At 36.7% G+C, this 20,242-nt stretch overlaps 2 protein-coding genes across 4 annotated transcripts; one reads left to right on the top strand and one right to left on the bottom strand.

Moving 5' to 3' along the window:
* Positions 1 to 94: 94 nt before the first annotated feature.
* On the bottom strand, positions 95 to 5,104 carry LOC5520884 (50S ribosomal protein L4). The gene is made up of 10 exons (XM_001640555.3): positions 4,886 to 5,104; positions 4,606 to 4,696; positions 3,370 to 3,520; positions 2,837 to 2,888; positions 2,496 to 2,613; positions 2,248 to 2,351; positions 1,507 to 1,554; positions 1,175 to 1,230; positions 1,008 to 1,075; positions 95 to 275 (listed from the first exon to the last, which is right to left on the bottom strand). The coding sequence occupies exons 1-10, from the start codon at positions 4,976 to 4,978 to the stop codon at positions 157 to 159; spliced, it is 900 nt and encodes a 299-aa protein (XP_001640605.1). The 5' UTR covers positions 4,979 to 5,104; the 3' UTR covers positions 95 to 156.
* Positions 5,105 to 6,181: 1,077 nt separating this feature from the next.
* On the top strand, positions 6,182 to 20,194 carry LOC5520789 (protein Smaug homolog 1). 3 transcript variants are annotated; one of them, XM_032365926.2, is made up of 11 exons: positions 6,182 to 6,332; positions 8,734 to 8,887; positions 9,680 to 9,910; positions 13,542 to 14,294; positions 14,777 to 14,973; positions 17,244 to 17,448; positions 17,863 to 17,948; positions 18,119 to 18,424; positions 18,696 to 18,777; positions 19,064 to 19,141; positions 19,509 to 20,194. In XM_032365926.2, the coding sequence occupies exons 3-11, from the start codon at positions 9,697 to 9,699 to the stop codon at positions 19,526 to 19,528; spliced, it is 1,941 nt and encodes a 646-aa protein (XP_032221817.2). In that variant the 5' UTR covers positions 6,182 to 6,332; positions 8,734 to 8,887; positions 9,680 to 9,696; the 3' UTR covers positions 19,529 to 20,194. The 3 variants fall into 3 exon arrangements, with proteins under 3 accessions (XP_032221817.2, XP_032221816.2, XP_032221815.2); XM_032365925.2 differs by lacking the exon at positions 6,182 to 6,332 and adding an exon at positions 6,820 to 6,940; XM_032365924.2 differs by lacking the exon at positions 6,182 to 6,332 and having other exon boundaries at positions 8,544 to 8,887.
* Positions 20,195 to 20,242: the final 48 nt, after the last annotated feature.

Below are 20,242 nucleotides of genomic sequence, written 5' to 3'. Positions count from 1 at the left end.
TATGAGTTTGGGTCATAATAGGCACGATTTAAATTGTCTTTTTGTGTATATGTACCACTTTGTCTTGCAGATTAATCTATAAGGCAAACAGAACTGACAGTGTGGTGTGTTTTTTATTTTAATATTTTCGTATTTACATTGAACCTATAGTTGTTTCTAGCCAAACTGGTTGAGAAGGATGCGGTTGTCTTCTCCAAGTCTCTCCTCTAGTTGTTTAACAGCATCAAGGCTGAGAATAAGATTATGCCGCAGCAAAATACTGTAAACATTTACATCTGAGAAGAAAAAATTGTATCATCAAAACATCCCAACAATACATTTTATTATGTGATATATAGTGTGATACTATGTGATATCAAGATAAAACATTTTATTATGTGATATATAGTGTGATACTATGCGATACCAAGATGATAAAACTGATATCTCACTGCAACTGGTGTTGATATCATATTTATCAACACATGGTGATAACAAGTTCAAGGCATATGAAAGATTCAATATAATAAATAGGACATTACATGGCCACTTGCGGATACAAGTTTATTTGTGCTGATATTATCACTTGTTCAAGATAACATCAACAAAAAAAGGAAAATCTGTGCACGACCATGTAAAATCCTATATAAATTTGACATTCTTAAATTAAAGAGTCTGTGGTTGGTACTTATGTAGGCATTTTGTTGTATTGTATGAGATGCTTACATACTGTAACTATACCATCAATAGATCCTGTATTAAGTTTGATAAGGTTTGGAAATACTGTTACCTGATACAGACATTGTAAGAGTATATAACAAACTACTAAGTCTTTTAGCCCTCAATTGACAGCCTCTTAAGATAAGTATCTTGCCAGTGGGGAAACGTAGATATATATTATTGATAGGGGTGGGGGGTGATAGAGACCTTAGATGAATACACACAACATGATAATAAAGAAGCTTAACAAATAGAATTACCCAGCCCAATATTTTGTGGCTGCCAAGTGCTCCTGAATTACAACTCACTTTCACTGTAGAAGACATCAACTTTATCAAGATCAGCAGCTGCCTCAAAGAGTCTCTCATTCGGCGATCTAAATGAAAGAATCAATGTCACTGAACAAGTTTATCAGAAATAACAAATAGCAAAATAACAAATGCAGGCCTGAAAACTATTTCAAAACAAGTTTTACCCATCCACGAGCACTGCAGATTGCCATCCTCTTTGGTCTAAAATGGGCATCAAATCCTAAAAAAAAAATTTACTTAAGCTTAAAGCCGCATTGTCACCAGTTTACTACCGGTCGATTACGTAACAATCTCTGATGATTTTTAAAATATTTCAAAATTTTGAAATTCTAATATATTCTTGTGACGGTTGAGGTTTCCGACGGACCTCAGGAAGTTAACTGGTGACAATGCGGCTTTAACAAAAGTAAGCGAGAATAAGGATGACGTCAGAGGAGTGACTACGTGTGAAGAGTGAGATGGGATCAAGTTAATTGTTGTTACTGTCAATTTATACCTGGTCATCCTCAATGTCATCAAAAGATTCCACAATATGAAGGTCACCCTGAAATAAGACCACAGGTAACCACATTCATTTTTTATCCCATTTGCTGTAAATATACCATCTGTCAGGGGCGGATCTAGCTTTTTACTAAAGGTGGGGTTTGGCTCAGTGACAAAGAGGGAAGGGGGTAATTTTTGTTATATATGGCTTTCTGGCAGCCCAAAGGGGGGGGGGGTTAATTAAACCCTACCCCTAGATCCGCTACTGCCTGTCAGTATCAATTTTTGCGACGTCAAAATTTCGCGATTTTGAGATGGCGATATTTCCCGACACTTTATTTTTGCAATTTTCCTGTTTTCGTAAAATTCAGATCACTTTATTTTCTTGATTTCACGATTTTGGGAAAATAAAATCAAGCAAGCAAGTGGAATTAAAATGTGCTGTAATCATTAAAACTGAAACAATATGATGACAAAATGATGCGTGGGCTAAATTTAGATTTAAAAAAATCTATAAATACATGTCCAACTCAACCCTTTACCGTAGTATATGTAAATTCGATGACTAAATAGACTTCCATAAAACGGCCAATATTCCCTCAAAGGCTTCTTGTGTACTCACTTTCGCAATTGTGTACTCATTTTCGCACATCCTAATTTTCGCGACACTTATTTTCGCATGACTTTATTTTTGCGAATCTTTTAAAATCGCGAAATTAAAGTGACAATTAAATTCAGTGTAATAAGGTATTACCTGGGCAAGGCGAACAGAAAGAGCCACCCGTAGCCCCATTCTTCTGACTTTTTTGGGTAATGTATATTCATAAGACCTGGGCTTAGGACCATGTACAACACCACCTAAAGGGATAGAACATGACTGTCTAAGACCTACTAAAAGTTACAAAGAGAATGCTGGATAATGATACACATGCAACATCGTTAAAAAAGACAGCTATATGACAGTTATCATAGTTATTAGGATTGCTAGTCCTAAAAGCGTACCTCCTCTGAAGTGCGGTGCTCGAATGCTCCCCTGCCTAGCTTTGTTCAAGCCTTTCTGCGGCCACGGTTTCCGTCCTCCTCCTCGTACTTCAGACCTGTCTTTGACGCATGCAGTGCCCTGTATCAAACATGTCAACCTTAGGGGTATACAACCAATGGGACAGGGCAAAAGTGATGCAAGAATGTATATTCAATTTTAGGGATGCCCCTTGCATGATTCATTGGTTTTGTTCTAGCTAAACCAAAACTTCTTCTATGCAGTACTTCTTCTATACAATTTCTATGCCTTAGCCATTATACATTCTAATAATTGAACAATAAACAAAATGTAATTAGCTTACAGCTCTTCTCTTTGCCCTTTGCCAAACGACCACTCTGTGTAATATATCAATCCTGAAACATAAAATATTTTGTAATGACTTTTATTTTTTTCTATCCCGAGGCATCACAAAATGCATAGCATGATCATTGGTTTATGTTGAGCGAAATCGCCAGGAAGGCGAATATTTAAACATTATATTATAAAACCCTGCTCAAATGCTGAGGGAGGACAGAAATCAGTTAAATGCTTATTTTAATAATGTAACTACATTGTATATTCACCATATATGCAGGATTGAACAATCAAGAATAAAACACAACCAAAATAAAAATAAAAATATTTCTTAATGAAAAGAAAAAGAAAATGAGTAAGTGATGTCAAATATGGCTAAGGAAAATGAGAAAACGTTCCAGTTAGCAGGAAGTTTGAGTTGTCACAGTTGTGAGTATCAGCTCAGAATCTGAATAAAAATTAGAGGCCGAATCCAAATTGAGCTCTTTTTAAGTCAACAGGAAACCCAAGTTAGCAAGGAAGCTAATGTTAAATAAATACCTTGGATTTTCACCAAACACAAAATCATTCAGTTCTATCATGCCAAGAGATTTATCGTCTTTGAAGGATGTGACCCATGCATGAATTGAGGAGCCCTTATTCTCAAAGCTCCTCTCAGCTATGAAGTTACACACCGATGGGCTGAAAACACCTTGAAAAAGACATGAAACCAATTCATGTTATTCCTTGTTCTGGACCATTCCATGCCATTTTGCCAGATGGGCACTACCACCCTGGGGTCAGGAAGGGGGCCTTGAAGGAGTACTTCCAATAAAAAAGGACGGGGGAGGGGGTAATTTTTTTGTTACATATGGCTTTCTGGCGGCCCAAAGAGGGGGTTTCAACCCCCTAAACCCTCCCCATAGATCCGCCACTGCTGGGTGACCATCCTTTGACTATTAACTCTTAAATCTTTTGGGTATTTAAAGAGTTTTTTACCACCTATTTAAAAAACATTTGTCGTTAAACTACAGTTTTTATATATCACGAGTCTCTTTATAACCGAATGCAGGAAGAGAATAGATCAATCATACAATTACCATTTAAGGCCATTGATGTCTGCATTTTGCGTTGCTTCATTTAAAACCTTAATGCTACTAAGTAATAAGTACCTATAAGCATGGTCTTTAAACAGCCATTTTCCATTTGCACATTTTTTCTTTAAATAGGAAGGCGTAGATAGAAAATGTTGTCTTACTGGCTAGCCTGAGTCATCTCTTGTATGGCAGTTGCCATTCCCATTCCATTTTTGTAGACCTCTAAATATCTATACTATACACTAATAAAGCATAGCATAATGGAGATAAAGTATTAACTAGACTGATTGAATAGAATAAAAAAGCCCAAACTGTCGTGATCTCGTACCAGAACAATGAATACTCTATGGTCTGCCCTGAAGAAGTCTTATTAAAGACGAAAATTTGGCAGAGTCGAATTCCAGTTTTTGGTGTATTCTAGACTGATTGAAAGTATATATACACAACATGTTACAGCAAAAAAGACATGAACAGCAATGAACTGTTTAACAGATAAGGGTTATATGGCATTAAAGTGAGGCTTGTCTAAAAAGGGCCCATATTACAACTACCATCCCTGTTAATTTTCTCTCCCTCAATCTCAATTCACACTAACTTACACCAATCCAGCAATCGATACCTTTGGAGGTGTTTTATGCTTTAGTATTAGCGAAAGCTACTTATAGGAGTAATAAATCGAAGTATCGAAGTATCGAAGTACCATAACAAGGCAGTTCCTCTACAGAGGGAGCCGCAGGTCTTGGTGCGGGAACTAATGCAACAGGTCGATGAACCCATCTTGTTAGCGAGCTCTATTCAATGGAAATAGAATCGGAATCATTTTAGTTTTGCACTATTTGAATAAATTAATACAATTTTACTATAATTACAAACACCAGGCATAAAATAAGCGTTTGCATGTAAAATATCTTACATCTTTTAAATGGCAATACAAAGGCATTATATGGGCTTAAACTAGTACAAATCGTAAGTTAACTTACTCGGTATGGACCGAGTGTACCACCACTCAAAACGGCATTTGATGAGGCGCTCAGCGATCGCCCCGACCGCAAAATTCGACCAAGTACATTCATTGTGGATTCCAAAACCTAGAGCATTTAGAACTTGCCAAAAAAAATTTTATGCCTAAAAGTGTAGCTTTTTAGTGATCAGCTCATAGTGTCCGCCATCTTGGACATCTGCGCAGTGCAGTGATGCGCATAGCAATAGTGGCTGTTTGACGCTGACGCAAAATAAAGAGGGCTACACAGGGATGAGGGGGAGGGGGGGGGGGGGGGGGGGCTTTAGGTGCCGCCCGCCAAACAGGGCGATGGTTGAAGGGAAAACCAACCCTTTAAAAAAACATTATTTTCGAAATGAGATGGTTACACTAAATCAACCACGGATTTCCATCTCAACTTCCCGCGCTATAAAAAAGACGCCCCTTCATACGCAAGTGTAGCAAAACTACGCAAGTAGATGAGAATTTAAAGTTTGACAAACAAATTGCAAACCACTCAATACCACGCAACAATGTAAAGGCAGGGAAGATAAGCTCACGTTTTCTGTCACGGATTCTAAGATACAGAGATCGCGGAAAAGGTATTTTGCGTTTTTATTTTTTCCTCTACCTTGTTTTTCATATTTCACCAAGAGATGGAAAGACAAGTTTTTCACCAAGAGATGAAAAGACAAGTGAACAATTGTCCTTCCAAATCAATGTTGCCGACCAAACAAGCAGACGCGTATCCATTCAAAGCAAATTATCAAGTCAAATAAACGATCATTTATTATTACCACTGAAACAAGTCCCAACCAAGCCGTTCCATTTGTAAATATCTAGGATCAGTCCACTGCCGAAAAAAAATCAGTAACTGCTAATTTTATCGTTGTATTTTTTTAGTAGTTTTACGTGAGATTTCAGATTGAATATTGTGGTGTTTGGAGTTTGGTGTTAACAATAAGGGTACGCCGTACTTATTATAATCAATAGTTATTGGTGAAAAAAATGAACTAGAAAATTCCCGTTTAACAATGGCTGCTTTTAAAGACGAAATGTCTTTCGTGCATTTTCTAAGGTAAACCTAAAATATTTTGAACATCTTGAAATTGTATGGTATTTATTAAAGAAGAATAAAATAATATGTTAAAAACAAAATAGATGCGCGGTGAAAAACATCGCGAATATCTCTTCCGCTTTCTCTCGAGATTTTGTCACACGGAATGATTAGTCTCAATTCTGATTACGTCATTGTGACGTCAATGCGGAGGGGAATTTTCTTTCGGATGGGAAATGTTTCTCTTGTCACTGTGGAGATCTTTGCAGTTTTGAATTAATGAGGCGAAGGTTAATGTTTACATTTTCTTTGTACAAACATTAGTAGAGTAGAGCTGGTCAAATTTAACCTCACTGTATCTTTTGCTTCTCTCGTGGAAATTTGAGTTTTGGTAAGTGAATAACATAACAATTTATTAAATACATACACATCAACAATGCATATGTCTAGCATGCCTAACACTAGTTTAGTTCACTCGCCTGCAATATCCTCCTGGCTTGTTTTGAGTATTCCGTGCTTTTAGGATGAAATGAATTGAATGAGTCAAGCCCGGAGCTGTTCGCAGTATAAAAGGCTCTCAAGTCTAAATTTAGCCTCTACGTGGAATAAAAACGGAGAAAAGTAGGCGCTGCAGATGGGAAAATTGATATCGCAAATACATGTGCACAATCTCCTTTTTTTTGCAGAGACTTACTTAAACCAGACAAGTCAAATAATTATACTTAGTTGAAATCACAGTAAATTGCTTTTTGTCTTTTAAAAATAGACATAGCTAAATTCGTGCTCATTGTTTGACCCAATGTTGGAATTTATTCGCGTCTTCCCACATGCGTGGGTTAACGCAAGATAAAGACGAAGTTTAGTCGAACTCTCTACCAGTTTGTGCATGATAAAGCCCAAGTACAATAGAGCTTTAAAATGACATGCGCAATATATAACCGGGGATATCCGAGCTAGTAACACTCTCTCATACTACTAGTTCCCAGTGTCTGAACTCAGGTAAGGTTAAAAGATCTCCACTAGGAAATGATTTCCATTGTATATTTTGATTTGTTAAAACTATATAGTCATCAGGGAATATTTTTTAGTGAACTTGTGCCTGCGCACTTCGTCATAGTTTCACAGTGTTTTATTCTCAGTGTTCTGTTGTGTATTCTATTCAGTATTTCGTTTACTGACTCATTTATACAATTCATTACTTGATATTAATGTGAGGTTGACTATATCTCAGTGATATTTAGGAAAGATTTTTCAAATGAATGGTTCTTGGTGAGCCTTGTGTGCGTGTGGTCCGTGTGAGCACCCTGTTTTTGAGCGTCCTGAGTCCAGCTCAGGACGCTCCTCCCTGGCAAAGAAATGCCCACCCATAATATGAAATCTATGTGCGCTACAGGCTGTATAACTTACTTTGTAAAGACAGGAACTATTTCTCTATATCGGTTCGAAAAAATTTTCCCCGAGCATACTTTTTCTAAGACAAGATTTCAAGTACTTCGAAAAATGCATTTCGAGTACCGTTTTAAAAATCGCGCGAGCATTGAGCATTAGTGACCTAACTAGTAACCCAACTGCGAGCAATTACAATTATTGGGAAACAATTATTCGAAGGCCCTTTTAATGTCTTATCTTGTATCCATCACGCCGCGTTTAATGGTCAAAGTATAGGAGCAAAAGAAATATATGAGATAGAAATAGGCGTTGTACATGTTTAGGGTATAACATCCTCTCTTTGTCACGGAATGTTTTCCCAATACCTGAAAACTTTTTATTTTCAGGCTACCAAAAAAGAAAATTGCGTATGCACTTCTATAGAACGCTTTTCGGCACACTTTACCATGTTCACTTTGGTGTTAGTGCACTACAAACTTAGCTTTAAAGGCTTTTACACAATGATTACACTTGCGATTGTACACATCTCAATATATTTGTTTTCATTTCCTAATTCAAATATTACTGCGTGGCAATTTTTAACCTGCAAAATTGCGTAGGAGGCACTAAAACAGATGGTTTACCCAATGTACGTAAAGTAAAAGCTTTTTACTTGAAATCTTTGATACGCTATGCTATCAAATACTTGAAAAAAGTCCCGTTTGAAGTAGTAGATCCCTCTTCCTCTACATTGTTGGTGTGAACTATTTTTGACTGCATGTAAGCAAAATATAATTTCCTTTATCTACAGTAGTAGTTTGTATGATACTAGCTAGCGCGATCATTATATGATTAGATTGCTAATGAGGTCTAAAATTTTGTGTTTTTTAGCACCCACACGTTTTGAAATGAAAACGTAGTCTCCCATACTGTCTTGAAACATTTGCAATCCCTTTCCATACCAGGCATCATTTCCAGATTCCATTCCAGTTTGGAAGTAAAAGGATATTGTTTTTCTAATATTGCGTGGGGAGAAATAGAGGGTATAGCTTTCACCCTCACAGGGAATTATTAATTATTATTTTGCTTGAGATTTTGCTTCAATAAAAGGGGCAAATGGTTGTAAAAAAAATAGCTGAAATTGAATTAGTGTCCCACACAAAGGAAAAAACCTCGTGGGCCGACGAGAGTCGAGAAGAGGCACGTGTCACGTGACAATGTCTCGGAGAATGAGGTCATGCTGTGCCGTGATTGGCCAATCTGACAAATAAAAACCTTACCGCGAGCCGTGCATATTTCTTTGCATTTCCAGTGCGAGCAAAGCATGGCTTTTACGCCAAGATGTGCGTGAAAAATAACAAAGAATGGCCCGATTGGAGTAGCTAATCATTCGTGAGTCATGCTGAATTATTTTTCTATGCCAGGGAGCGTTTTATGGCATTGATGAGGTACGCAGTATTTCGCAGATACGAAACTGAGGTGAGCTAGTGGACAAAGACGAACTGCTTTCGACTCGACCAGTGCAAGCGAATTCAGGCCCCACACGCCGTAATTTAGCCGCAAACAGCGCTTCTCAGGGTAAGGACACACTCAATTTATTTGTTGTTTTATTATTTTATTAAAACACCATGAAAATGTTCGCGAGTTTAAGTAAGAAAGTTCGAGCAAGTGCTTTGTTCATGGTGGCTCTCCCCCTGTGTTGGTGTGTGTTGTGATTGTAGCGAGCTGTTCAAAATTTGATTTCCGCCTGTGCTAGCTTGGTTCTAACTTACATGTTTCTTGAAAGCTCCTAGACCGACAATATTTTCCACGCAGTACTCACTAAAGGTCCGCTGGGATATTAATATACAACATTTGAATTACTCACTCGCGGATGTTTTTTCCGTACTCGTGGGTTGGTGACAACTATTCGTTCGAACAAACGTTCGATGATTTTTTTTTCGCTTCCTATATTCCATAAACTCTTACACAAATTGAGCACTTCTTTTGCCGGCCTTTATTTTATATAAGCTATTTAAGAGGTCGCGAATTTTGAGTTTTTGTTGTCATAGAAAGACGAACAGCGTTTTGTGCGAATTGTATGCAAATTGTGTAAAGATGGCCTTCTACAAAAACAGTCGTGCTTGCTTGTTCACCTATTCAAAAATAGTCGTACAAAACACCATGTATTATTGATGGAACAAGTTCTTAATAGACAACAATAAACTCTTCACACGTGTGAAATTGTTTTATTTTTTGGCTTCAAAATTTTAAACGCAAAAGTTATCGCGAACCTGATGAACTTTAAGAATTCGTCGACTGTTTTTTGTTCGCCACACGTGCTCGTATTAACAACGGGTTATTTTCTTGTTTCTTTTCTATCTCTCTTAGTCAGCTTGTAAGAGGATATGAAGCCAGCCCACACGCATTTTCGGGACCAAGTCAGTGCGTTGGTAGGATGGTTCTCTAACTGGAACGAATGCGAACAGACCATAGCCCTGTACACTTTACTCAAAAGAATATCCACAACCCAGGCAAGATTCTTGTCTTTAATTCTCGAACATACATTTCGAGATGATCCGGTGGAAATCCAACTCCTGCAGCGTCAAGCGAATGACAAAGGTAAATAACTTTAATGTTATTGTTGCTATGAAATGATCTGGAAAGTTCTGGAATTTATCATTCTAGGATGTAAATGCACTAATCTGGAAGGTGTTAGACCCATTGTCACTTTCACAATGCTTATTTACATATTGAAAAAAATACACATTTTCTACCTGCTAGACTGAAGATGGTTGTCTTGCCCTAAAGCTACCGTCTCCCCAAAGAAGATAACATTATTATCTTCATTTAGAAAAGTATTCCAGTCTAGGGTATATTGTAGTTATAATGTTGTTTTTAGTGTCTTTTTAGAAATATAGCAGTACCTATTGTTGTTCTAGTATGGTTGGCAAAATACAACCACATAAGTAGGGGATCTACCATTGTGGTTATTATCTGGAAATGTATTGTGATTTGAGAATGATGAGAAAACCTCAGAATGTTTGCAAATAGCTTTGTATGTAAACTTTCGAAAATATTTCTATTAATCTGCACTTTTCTAAACTATTTTTTTCTGCACTTTTAGCAATTTTTTTTTAATCCTAAAAATCCTTTAAATCATAAAATTTTGCAGGATTAGAATTAAACAGAAAATGAACTGCACATCGTTTATACAATTCTTTTCTTTATTTAAGTATAAAAATAAGCTTAAAGCTGTTTATAATTGCATTAAAGTAGGTCACTTCTAAATCCTGAACTTGCTGTTAATGTTTGTTTTGAAAAACCACACACTCATGACATCCCTTGTCACTCACATATGCTTTGTCCTGGAGACTCAATGGAATTTACTCTTAATTGAGCTCCCTTTTATGATCCTGGTTTTTTATAGACACCAGTACTATGGTTGAGACTTAACGAAGCTGTATCATGTTTTGCAGCTGGTTTAAATGAGTTTAATTAAAGGGATTGAATGAAATTCATTTTCATGCAATTTTCTTGTTAGCACACACATTATTTCCGATATATTTACAGTGTCTGACTGCTTTTAATCACATCAGTCTTTTTGATTTGACAACTATACACAAAAGTATACACAAACCTGCAAATAAAGGCCAAGTACACAGATGTATTTTAAAATGTTTTGATGCATTATAAAGAAGTTTTGTGTTTTTTCACTTTTTAATTATATTTGGATATTATTTTAAGGCCTGAAATTTTCTTCATGAACTAATTTACCTATTAGATGTCCAGTAACATTTTGCATTTGTAATAAATACAATAGTTTCTAAAAAGCTTTATGATCTACTTAAAAGGAAAGTACCTATCTAATCTTAACATACATTTGCTGTGATACAGTTGTACAAGACAATCATCTTGACATATCTTTGTTATATTTACACAATATTTGCACAATATGGTCTGTTTTACTCAGATACATCTAGTTGTAAAAGCTTTTACATTGAATATGCCTGTTTATGTATGCATTTATTTTGTGCTTTGTTAGCATCACTTGAATGAAAATAAAAAAAGCAAAGATTTTGCAAATATGTTGGAAATATCTAAGAAAACTTTCAATCCCGATGGCAAAAAAATTACATGATGTACAAAATCTGCATCAAAAGTCCATATGGATAGTTTTTAGAGTACTATACAAGATCCTACTGTAAAAGTTGTAAAGCTCCATAGTTGGAATTACTAACAGCTACTAGTACTTGTAGATTTGATTATTTTTTATTGTAGCCATCATTTGTTTACTGGTAGAGTCCCCTTCACTTTTTTGTTGGCTTATAAATAGGTGGTTAAATTACTATTTGTTTATGTCACCACAGAAGAGTCGTGTTGTTTTAACATGAGTGACTTCAATTGCTAGAACACCATCATACTCAACCCCTGCTTTATATCACTTTTTTTTAATCTGATCTGAGAAATAATTTAAAAAAGGTATCTTATGGTTTTTGTACAAAGCTGTTGGTTCATTCACTCTGTCCTTTTTTAATAAACACACACAAATTTCTTTATTCTATTTGATACACTGAAGTATAGTCTGAAGTAATGCCTGGAGTTACTGTTTTCTTGTCCTCACCTGTCCTTAGAATGGGATGTGATGTAAGCAAGCTGCTAGAGCGCTTTTGTTAAAGGATTGCATTTGCCACATGGTCTACTAACTCATAACAACATAACTACAAACGAAATGTGGCTCAGATTACAAGGAGCAGACATAAATGTCTACTAATTGCAATCTCCTTGTCTATTCTAATTGAAAAACCCATTAAAGCTGGAGGGCTTATAATCATTAACTTTTATAAATTCTATTTAAGTTGCTTGGATTGGGTTAACTAGCATTCACAAAGCTGTGCTGGATTGTGTTAATGATTATATTTTACAAACATGTTCGTTCCTTCCTACAAAAGTATACAAAGCAATACTATTTATTCAAAGGCCAACTGAAAAAGCACTGTTTAACTCCAAAGTATGGCTCAATTTTTTCACTCACCTGTCTAAGATAACCTCAAACTATGCTCTTGCGTAAGCTAACAAGATTACGCCCACCTTGCCTAGTTTTCAGAAAAGGCATGTATGTTTTTTCTTAATTTCCTAAGATTTAAATTTGGGCAAGTGAGCAAGATGTTGAAATCAGATGCTGCAAAGGCAAAAAAAGTGAAAGGATGAGAATCCTTGGTTTAATAAATTCCGTGTGATATTACAATGATTGAACAAACTTAATAAGGCATTTATTCAGCTAGTTTTTAGCTTTTTTGACCATCATTATCTTTTAGGATATTATTCATTAAGTGCACATATTCTCTATACGTTTTTATTAATTATTACCATTTTACCAAGAACGGTATGATTGTCTAGATCAGACATTCCTTTTGTTATTATGATGGGTTGTTTGCATAGACTGTTTGTACAGGATGAATCCCACCTTCAAAGAGAAGATTTCTGATGCAAATGTTTGCTTTTTTCTCTTGACTTCCTTTTTATGCAAAATTGTAAAGTTTTTTCACTTAAGATAAACTTTGGGGCTTGGTTTGTAAAATTTTCTCATTGTGTAATCCAGTGTTGGTCATACCATTCAAATAATGCTAAAATTCTTCAAAATTTGAGAGTAGAAGTCTGCTGACACACTTTTAAAATAACTTTAAAAAATGATTTACAGTATTATACTAAAAAAATTTAGCTAAAAAAAGGAAAAGTGTAAAAAATGAACCTTTAAAAAGCCTGCACATTAGTAAGTTTTGCTATGCCATTCCAAAAATAGATGTGTACAGGGTTAATTTAGATGAGGAGGCTGTTATTTCACCATAACAAGTCACAAAAAAAAGGGAAATTGTATAAGAATTAATCTTATTATAACAATTAATCTTTTATAAGCCTCAATCTAAACACTTGGAAAAACATTTTCGATGTTAACCTTATCATTGCCTGGCCAGGCATGTCTGTTTCTCAGCAACATTTCTGCAGCCTGTATCATTATCAGATACAGGACTTTTTTAGGCTCGCTAAACAATAAATAAATAGGGTCTGGTTGCCCTAAAAAAATTTAAATGGTATTTCTCCCTGATGATACCCTTCAGATTCCTAACATGAAAAATGTGTTTTATCATACTGAGACCCCCACCGTGAATGTTTACTCGTGCAGAAAGGTGGCCTTAAAATCTTTGTTAAATGTTGTATCGTATACTTAATGTAAGCATATGCTCTTTTTCAGAGTTTCTGAGCAACCTTTGTCACGAGACCAAAGCTGTAGCAGTCCAACAATTACTAGCACACCTGCCACTTCTGGTCCCTGGTAATGATGAAGCCAGATTTGAGTATCTCCAACTCCTTCCTAAAATCCTCACTCACACAGTACAGCACTCAGTCCATCAAGATGAATGCATGCAGCTGCTTTCTCTAGCTCTTGTTCATCCAGCCTTTCCTCCTGAGGAGAGAAACTCACTCTTATGTTGGCTAAGCCACCTAGAAAAGACATTAGGCATTAAAGAAAGACAAAACTCTGGCCCTGCCCGGCTACAGACTACTGAAAGCTCAGACATGCCTGGGTCCTGTGATAATCTTGTACGGCACAATTACACCAGGGGGAGGGTGAATGGGTGGCGAAACCAGCCTTTAGTTCACCATGATTCAGGCCTTGGATCCTTTGAGACACAGCCTTCCTATGGTAACTACAATAGTGGTATGGGTTCATCTATGTCTTCTATTATGAGGAAGAGCCGGTCGGGCTCATTAACTCCTCCACCGCCCGTTGAGGAGCAGGACTCTGTCATGCTAGATGATTGCATGGGGGATTCTCTACAGGTAGAGATACGCCCTGGCCGATCACAGTCATTTCCTGTCGACCCACAGAGGCTCAATCACCAATTGTCACCTCAGTCTTCAACTGAGAGTGAACAGGACGAGTCTTCATTTCGGCACAAGCCAGGCAGTTTTAATGCAGAGGAAGCGCGTCCTGGAATGAAAGGTTTGTAGACCTCCACAGGATTGTCCCTAAGGAAGGTTCCTGCCGGTTGGCTATGAAATTGAGCCTTAAATACGGTACAAATCAAGTAAAAAACTGTCCTGCTCAATAACTGTACCTAGTTTTACTAGCCTGTATCAATTTTACATTCACAGATGCCCACATCAAGATGGTTAACCTCTGTCTAGCATTTTTCTAAAAGAATATTGATCACCCACTCCTTTGTTATTGTTTATCATTAAAAATACAGTTGTTTATTCGAAAGGAAACTTCAAAATAACTATCTACGAATGACATCTGATATGCTATTGGCAATATTTGGTTGAAAATATCTTGGTAAGTCACTTGAATTAGTCAATGGAAGTGGATTCTTTGTGTGATTAAGTAGGAATTGAGAAGGAGCATAAAATGGTGGCGTGATTAGCCATATTTTCATAGCAAACTTACCCACTTGTTTTGACCCATTTATTTTTCAACTTCTTTAGATGTTCCTATGTGGCTAAAAAGTCTGAGGCTTCACAAGTATGGGAGCCTGTTTTCTCAGCTGTCATATGAAGAAATGCTTAACCTGTCAGATGAATACCTGGAAAGCAAGGGGGTCACCAAGGGTGCCAGGAACAAGATTTTACTCAGCACGAGAAAGCTCCAGGAGCGATCGGATACTCTGCAGAAACTGGAAAAGGTGTTGTTGTTTTTTTTCTCTTACCTATTGCTAGTTGACTAGTTCTGTTTCAAGATCACTTGGGGGGTTGGAGCGCTGTGAGGTACATATGGGTCAGTACGCAGCTCTTACCAGCTGCAATTTGATTGGGCAAATGAACAATTTCTGCACCTAGACACAAAGAACGAGAAGAATAGAGACAAAAGAACTCCTTTGTAGAACAAAATAATAGGAGACAAAGCAGCTGCGTACTTACTTGTACATATACCTTGGTGACCATTATGAATGGTATCAGGAACGATCGCCCCAGGGTACCGTCGCCCCAATCACACTGGGAATTATTGCCCAACTCAGAGAACGATCGCCCCACTCAGATAGAACCATGTACTCGGCATGGTTCTGATAATACCACAAGCGTAGAGATGGTGGAGACCCTTTCTTCGAAGGGAACCCTTCGAAGTTTTTTTTTCGAATTTTGTTTTCGTTTAGTGATTGAAACAGACTTTTTACAGACTTTGGGGTCGTTATGAAAAAATAATTTCGTACCTAGAAACAAAGAAAGGAATAAAACTCTAATGTATAAAGAACACCATTTAACGTAAGAATTATTTATCTTCGATGTTTATTCACGTTATTTACTGCCGAAAGTCGGTCCCATAACAGCGCTATTCTCCTACCGAATTCTTCACAAACAAACAAGAATCTTATTGTTGCTTCAGCTAAATTGTGTTGTTCAGTGCTCGCTCGCTCATAAAGATAGAACATCATTCCATCTCTCTTTTAGCATGAGTATTATTTCTCTGTTTATTCGCATTATTAAACGCTGATAGTCGGTAACAGCAGTATTCTGCTAATGCGTTCTTCACAAACAAACAAGATAAAAATAACTACCATGGTTGAGAAAATTCACTTCTGCGTGACTTTCTTGCTTCAAAGACAGACATTTCTAATGTGGGGTGATCGTTCTCTGCATGACTTTCTTGCTTCAAAGACAGACATTTCTAATGTGGGGTGATCGTTCTCTGAGTGGGGCGATCATACTCAACTATGATGGGGCGATGGTACTTTGGGGCGATCGTATCATAATTCTTATGAATTGGTGAAAACTGTTTTGTCTAGCATTGTAGTATAATACTGTACTTGCTATTTACAGTAACTAACAAAAATGGAGACATGCCCAACAAGTTTTTCATGAAATACTCTTACCCTGACATCCTGCAGAATTTAGAAATGTATAAATAATACATTTTCTTACACCCTGCAAACAGTAGAAGTTCATTTAGAGTAAAAAAAAAATTGTCGTAATAAGGTACCTCTTTTGTACATCGTCCCAAACTTCTTTGTTACATCATCCCAACCTGTCAGGTTACCTGGTAGTCAGCACTTGCAATTGTTTTGTACCATTAGTCCAGTCTTTGTGAAACATACAAGTTAAAGCCGCATTGTCACCAGTTTACTTCTGGAGGTTCGACTGAAACCTCAACCATTAAAAGACAAGAATCTATTAAAATCTGAGATATTAAACAGGCCATCCGCACTAAATTATCAATCACATCCACAAAGAAACTTTGGAGATTGTTACGTAATCGACTGGAAGTGAACTGGTGACAATGCGGCTTTAATCTTATTGTTAGACAGATTACAAGGAGCAGTCAAATATCTACTAATTGCAATCTCCTTGTCTATTCTAAGTGAAAAACCCATTAAAGCTAGAGGGCTTATAATCTTTTACTTTTATAAATTCTATTTAAGTTGCTTGGATTGGGTTAACTAGCATTCACAAAGCTGTGCTGGATTGTGTTAACGATTATATTTTACAAACATGGTATTATTCTGTTCGTTCCTACAAAGCTATTAAAGCAACACTATTTATTCAAATATCAACTGTGGTGTTTTACTCAGGATTTTAGTTATCAATTCAAAGCAGGGAACAAGTATTGAAAACAATGTTTGGTGTTTTGTTCTGTTATTCTTTCTTTTTTTTGAAAAATAAGTGGGATCATAAAATGCTCAGTGGATAGATGCTTTATTATAATAGTATAATATTATATTATGATCTATATAATATCTATATAATATATGATAATTATTATATCATAGTAGTCTATATTATATACATATTACCCTGCATTGTTACCCTGAGCTATCTATTAAAAGTCACTGACATTTAGTAGCGAAAAAGTTGCTGGTTTCTAAAGGTATTTGAAAAAAAAAGGAATGCCTTGATTACAAAACTGTATTGTCTGTAAGTTTATAGAGACAGTGAGTGACCTACCTATTCTTTGTTACAGGAGGTTCTACAGAATGGCAAGCTACAGGCGGTTCTCAAAGAGCTCCAGCAGATAGTGAATACTCCAATTAAACCATTTACTCCATCACCAGGCGTGGCAACTAGTGGGTCAGTATCAAGCAGTAAACTCGCTGAGCAGAGTACTCCAAACCCTCCACCACACCCTGAGGACTTGCCGGGGTGGATAACTAGGGTCATGGGGAAAGGTAAGGGTGATTATCATAATTATTACATTAAGGGGGGTACATTTAATTATTACATTAAATGGGAAAAGGGAAGGGTGGTTATTATGTAAATGGGTGAAGACCACTATTACAGTACATTGCATGATAGGTTGTGTTTGTACTATACATGTTTATGGGTAGAGAAAAGTTCATGGAGGTGGGGAATTCCTTTAAGTACTGCAATTTGTAGCCATTTAAATCTGGATGTGAGTTTTTGTTTAGTGTTTTGAGATGTTTAGCTTTCATTATTCATAAATAGCATGAGGATAATTAAGTGAAAAGTTTTGATGGTGTGCATTTCTGCCTCAGTACTGTATAAGTTTTTTTTTGGGAAAAGCAGTGTGAAAAGCATAAAACTTACTGATACTGAAAAAAGTGTTTGTCTTGTCTTTACAGCATGCACACAGATCCTGGTGTCTCGGGCTGATGAAGAACACTGTACATTATACCTTACTCTTTTGGATAAAACTCTTGCTAGTGAGGTATACAGTATTAAAAACCTTCTTTTTTCATTGTCAAGTTTTGGATTTCTTGGCTTGCACATAACAAATTAACCATGACTTGGGTGAAGCTATTTCCTTTTTTTTTTAAGTGTCAGGCTTCTTCTTCAGTCACATAAAATTTACCATTATTTTTTTGGACATGCTATTAGGCTTTCACCCCAACACAAAAGCGCCGTCTTCAGTCGTGGAAACAGCAGTGTCAGAGGCTTGTCCGTCAGCAGCAATTTGCCAGAAGACCAAGTTCCCAGGAGAAGTCTAGGGGGTGGTACTACTTGTCAAGCCCGCCCACTGACCCAAATGCAAGTCTACAGCCTCCAGTGAGTCCAGGAACTGTAACCGTCAAGCCTCGGCATAGGAGCTCCCCTCGATGTGTCACTAACAAGACCCCGCCTGCTGTTCAATTAAGAAGTAGCAGCACAGAGACGCCACACCCGGGCCAGTCAAAACCAACTCTGGTGAGTTAACATTTTCTACACACTGCACTGATAAGGAACATACAAACAGGCTCAAGGACAGGGGGTTCTAGAGTAAGATAAATGTGCCATTTAAGTCGGAGATTCTCTCAAATGAAAGAAAATTTGTGAATTAAAAAAAGACAAATGAGAAAATGGTAAACTAAATGAGAGACCCTTACACTTAAAATTCGGGCCGGATGTGATAACTTTTTAACAACCACATCCATTACCTTAACACCAAGTTGCAAGTAATATTCTTTTTCTCTGCTAGGTGAGATCACATGCAATAGTGGGACGTACCAAGTCACTCCCTGTGAGAACAACCACCCCACAGCTTTCACTGCCAGAGCAAGGTGGGTTAATCAATTCACAATCTCTCAGACTTACATATTAATTAATTTATTTTTTGTTTAGACATTATAAAAACCCTTCAGCAATAATATGTTCTTGTATTGATTGGGTTCCTGATTTTAAATAAAGATTAACGGAATAAGTCACAAAAACCTAAATATGTTAATTTTAAAAGGTTTTCCATATCATATTCAAATTAATTTTTCTAATCTCTACTTGTATCGAGTCTTTCAGCCATTAGCTTGCGATCCTTTGTGACTGATTCATGTACATCCTATTGATTTTTAGATTCTACTGATGAGACGGAGGGGTTTGATAACAGTCTCGAGTCATTATGCCTGAGGATGACTGAGCAAGCACTATCAGGTAAGCACCTGCCTTGTCGCATGCTGGCAGCTATCAAGTCAGCTCGTAAAAGATCCTCCCCAGTCTGCCAATACTGGCAAGATCATAGTCTAAGTGGGTTTATTGTTCAAGCTTCTTTGCATGCTTGTCTTAAGAGTGTTAAAGGTGAGGTTCTGGTGTTACCCTTACAGTCACAGGTGGTCACATTAGCAATAAACCATCATTATTTTCTTGTGTGGCTAAGGTACATAAGCAGTTGTGGTAATAACTTTACTAACTACAATTGAGTATAAGTCTGTTTTTAAAAGTGACACTAAAATATAATAGAGACTCCAGTATTACAGTAATAGCTTTGAGAAAAAGCTCATTTAATTGTTTTTTTTTAAAGATACTGGTGATCAGCAATAATATGAGAAAGAAATGGCAAAGAAGTCTTCAGTCATTGAGTGCTACCAAGTAGTCATCATCAATTAGACACTAAATGGTCCTTAAAAGAATATCACTAACAGATGTCAAGAAGATATGGTCCATATAGCATGTATGTAAGATATTTAAAGAGTGCCCAAAGGGGGCATAGGACGGACCCAAACACAAGTTCTATAAATGCTGGATCTAGAGGAGAATGGAGAAGGTTTGCATCAGGCTCTTTCTTTCCATGGGGGTGTGCCATGGTTATTGCTACCAGCCTTTCAAGCTTTCAGAGTACTGGGCAGTGTTTTATTGATGTACATTGTCATAATGGATGTGTGGATTTGAGGCAAGGATGCCAAGTTACCTAAGCTATACTCTGTGACAGGCCTGCAAAGAAACCTCTAAAAGAGCTGAATGATGCTTGTAATGTAGAAAACAGACTTTGAGAGAAGGCTGACTGTTGAGTCTCTAAACAGAAGATATTTGTAGCTTATTTGTAAATATAGATAAACTATTCATTGTTCATGTTAGAAAGGTTGTGTTTGGGAAGGCTTTGTGCTTCAAATATGATTTGAAGTGCAACCAACACAAAAAGAAATACATAAAGCATATGTATTCTAGACTTTAAAAGTTAGGAATAAATTGAATATAGTTCATAATGTATTAGTGGGTTGTATGTTTACTTTATACTATGTATCTATAAAAAAAATC

The sequence above is a fragment of the Nematostella vectensis genome, chromosome 7 (genome assembly GCF_932526225.1).
Source record: "Nematostella vectensis chromosome 7, jaNemVect1.1, whole genome shotgun sequence".
NCBI classification, from domain to species: domain Eukaryota; kingdom Metazoa; phylum Cnidaria; class Anthozoa; order Actiniaria; family Edwardsiidae; genus Nematostella; species Nematostella vectensis.
This window is presented reverse-complemented; position numbering and strand designations above follow the sequence as displayed.

Excerpts from the sequence above, each read along its gene's own strand:
- LOC5520884 (XM_001640555.3), bottom strand. The coding sequence starts at position 4,978 with ATGAATGTACTTGGTCGAATTTTGCGGTCGGGGCGATCGCTGAGCGCC. Across the intron at positions 2,889-3,369 it reads GTGTTTGGTGAAAATCCAAG|GATTGATATATTACACAGAG; the intron begins GTATTTATTTAA and ends TTTATGTTTCAG. Across the intron at positions 1,231-1,506 it reads ATGACATTGAGGATGACCAG|GATTTGATGCCCATTTTAGA; the intron begins GTATAAATTGAC and ends TTTTTTTTTTAG.
- LOC5520789 (XM_032365926.2), top strand. The coding sequence starts at position 9,697 with ATGAAGCCAGCCCACACGCATTTTCGGGACCAAGTCAGTGCGTTGGTA. Across the intron at positions 9,911-13,541 it reads GCGTCAAGCGAATGACAAAG|AGTTTCTGAGCAACCTTTGT; the intron begins GTAAATAACTTT and ends GCTCTTTTTCAG. Across the intron at positions 14,974-17,243 it reads CTCTGCAGAAACTGGAAAAG|GAGGTTCTACAGAATGGCAA; the intron begins GTGTTGTTGTTT and ends TCTTTGTTACAG.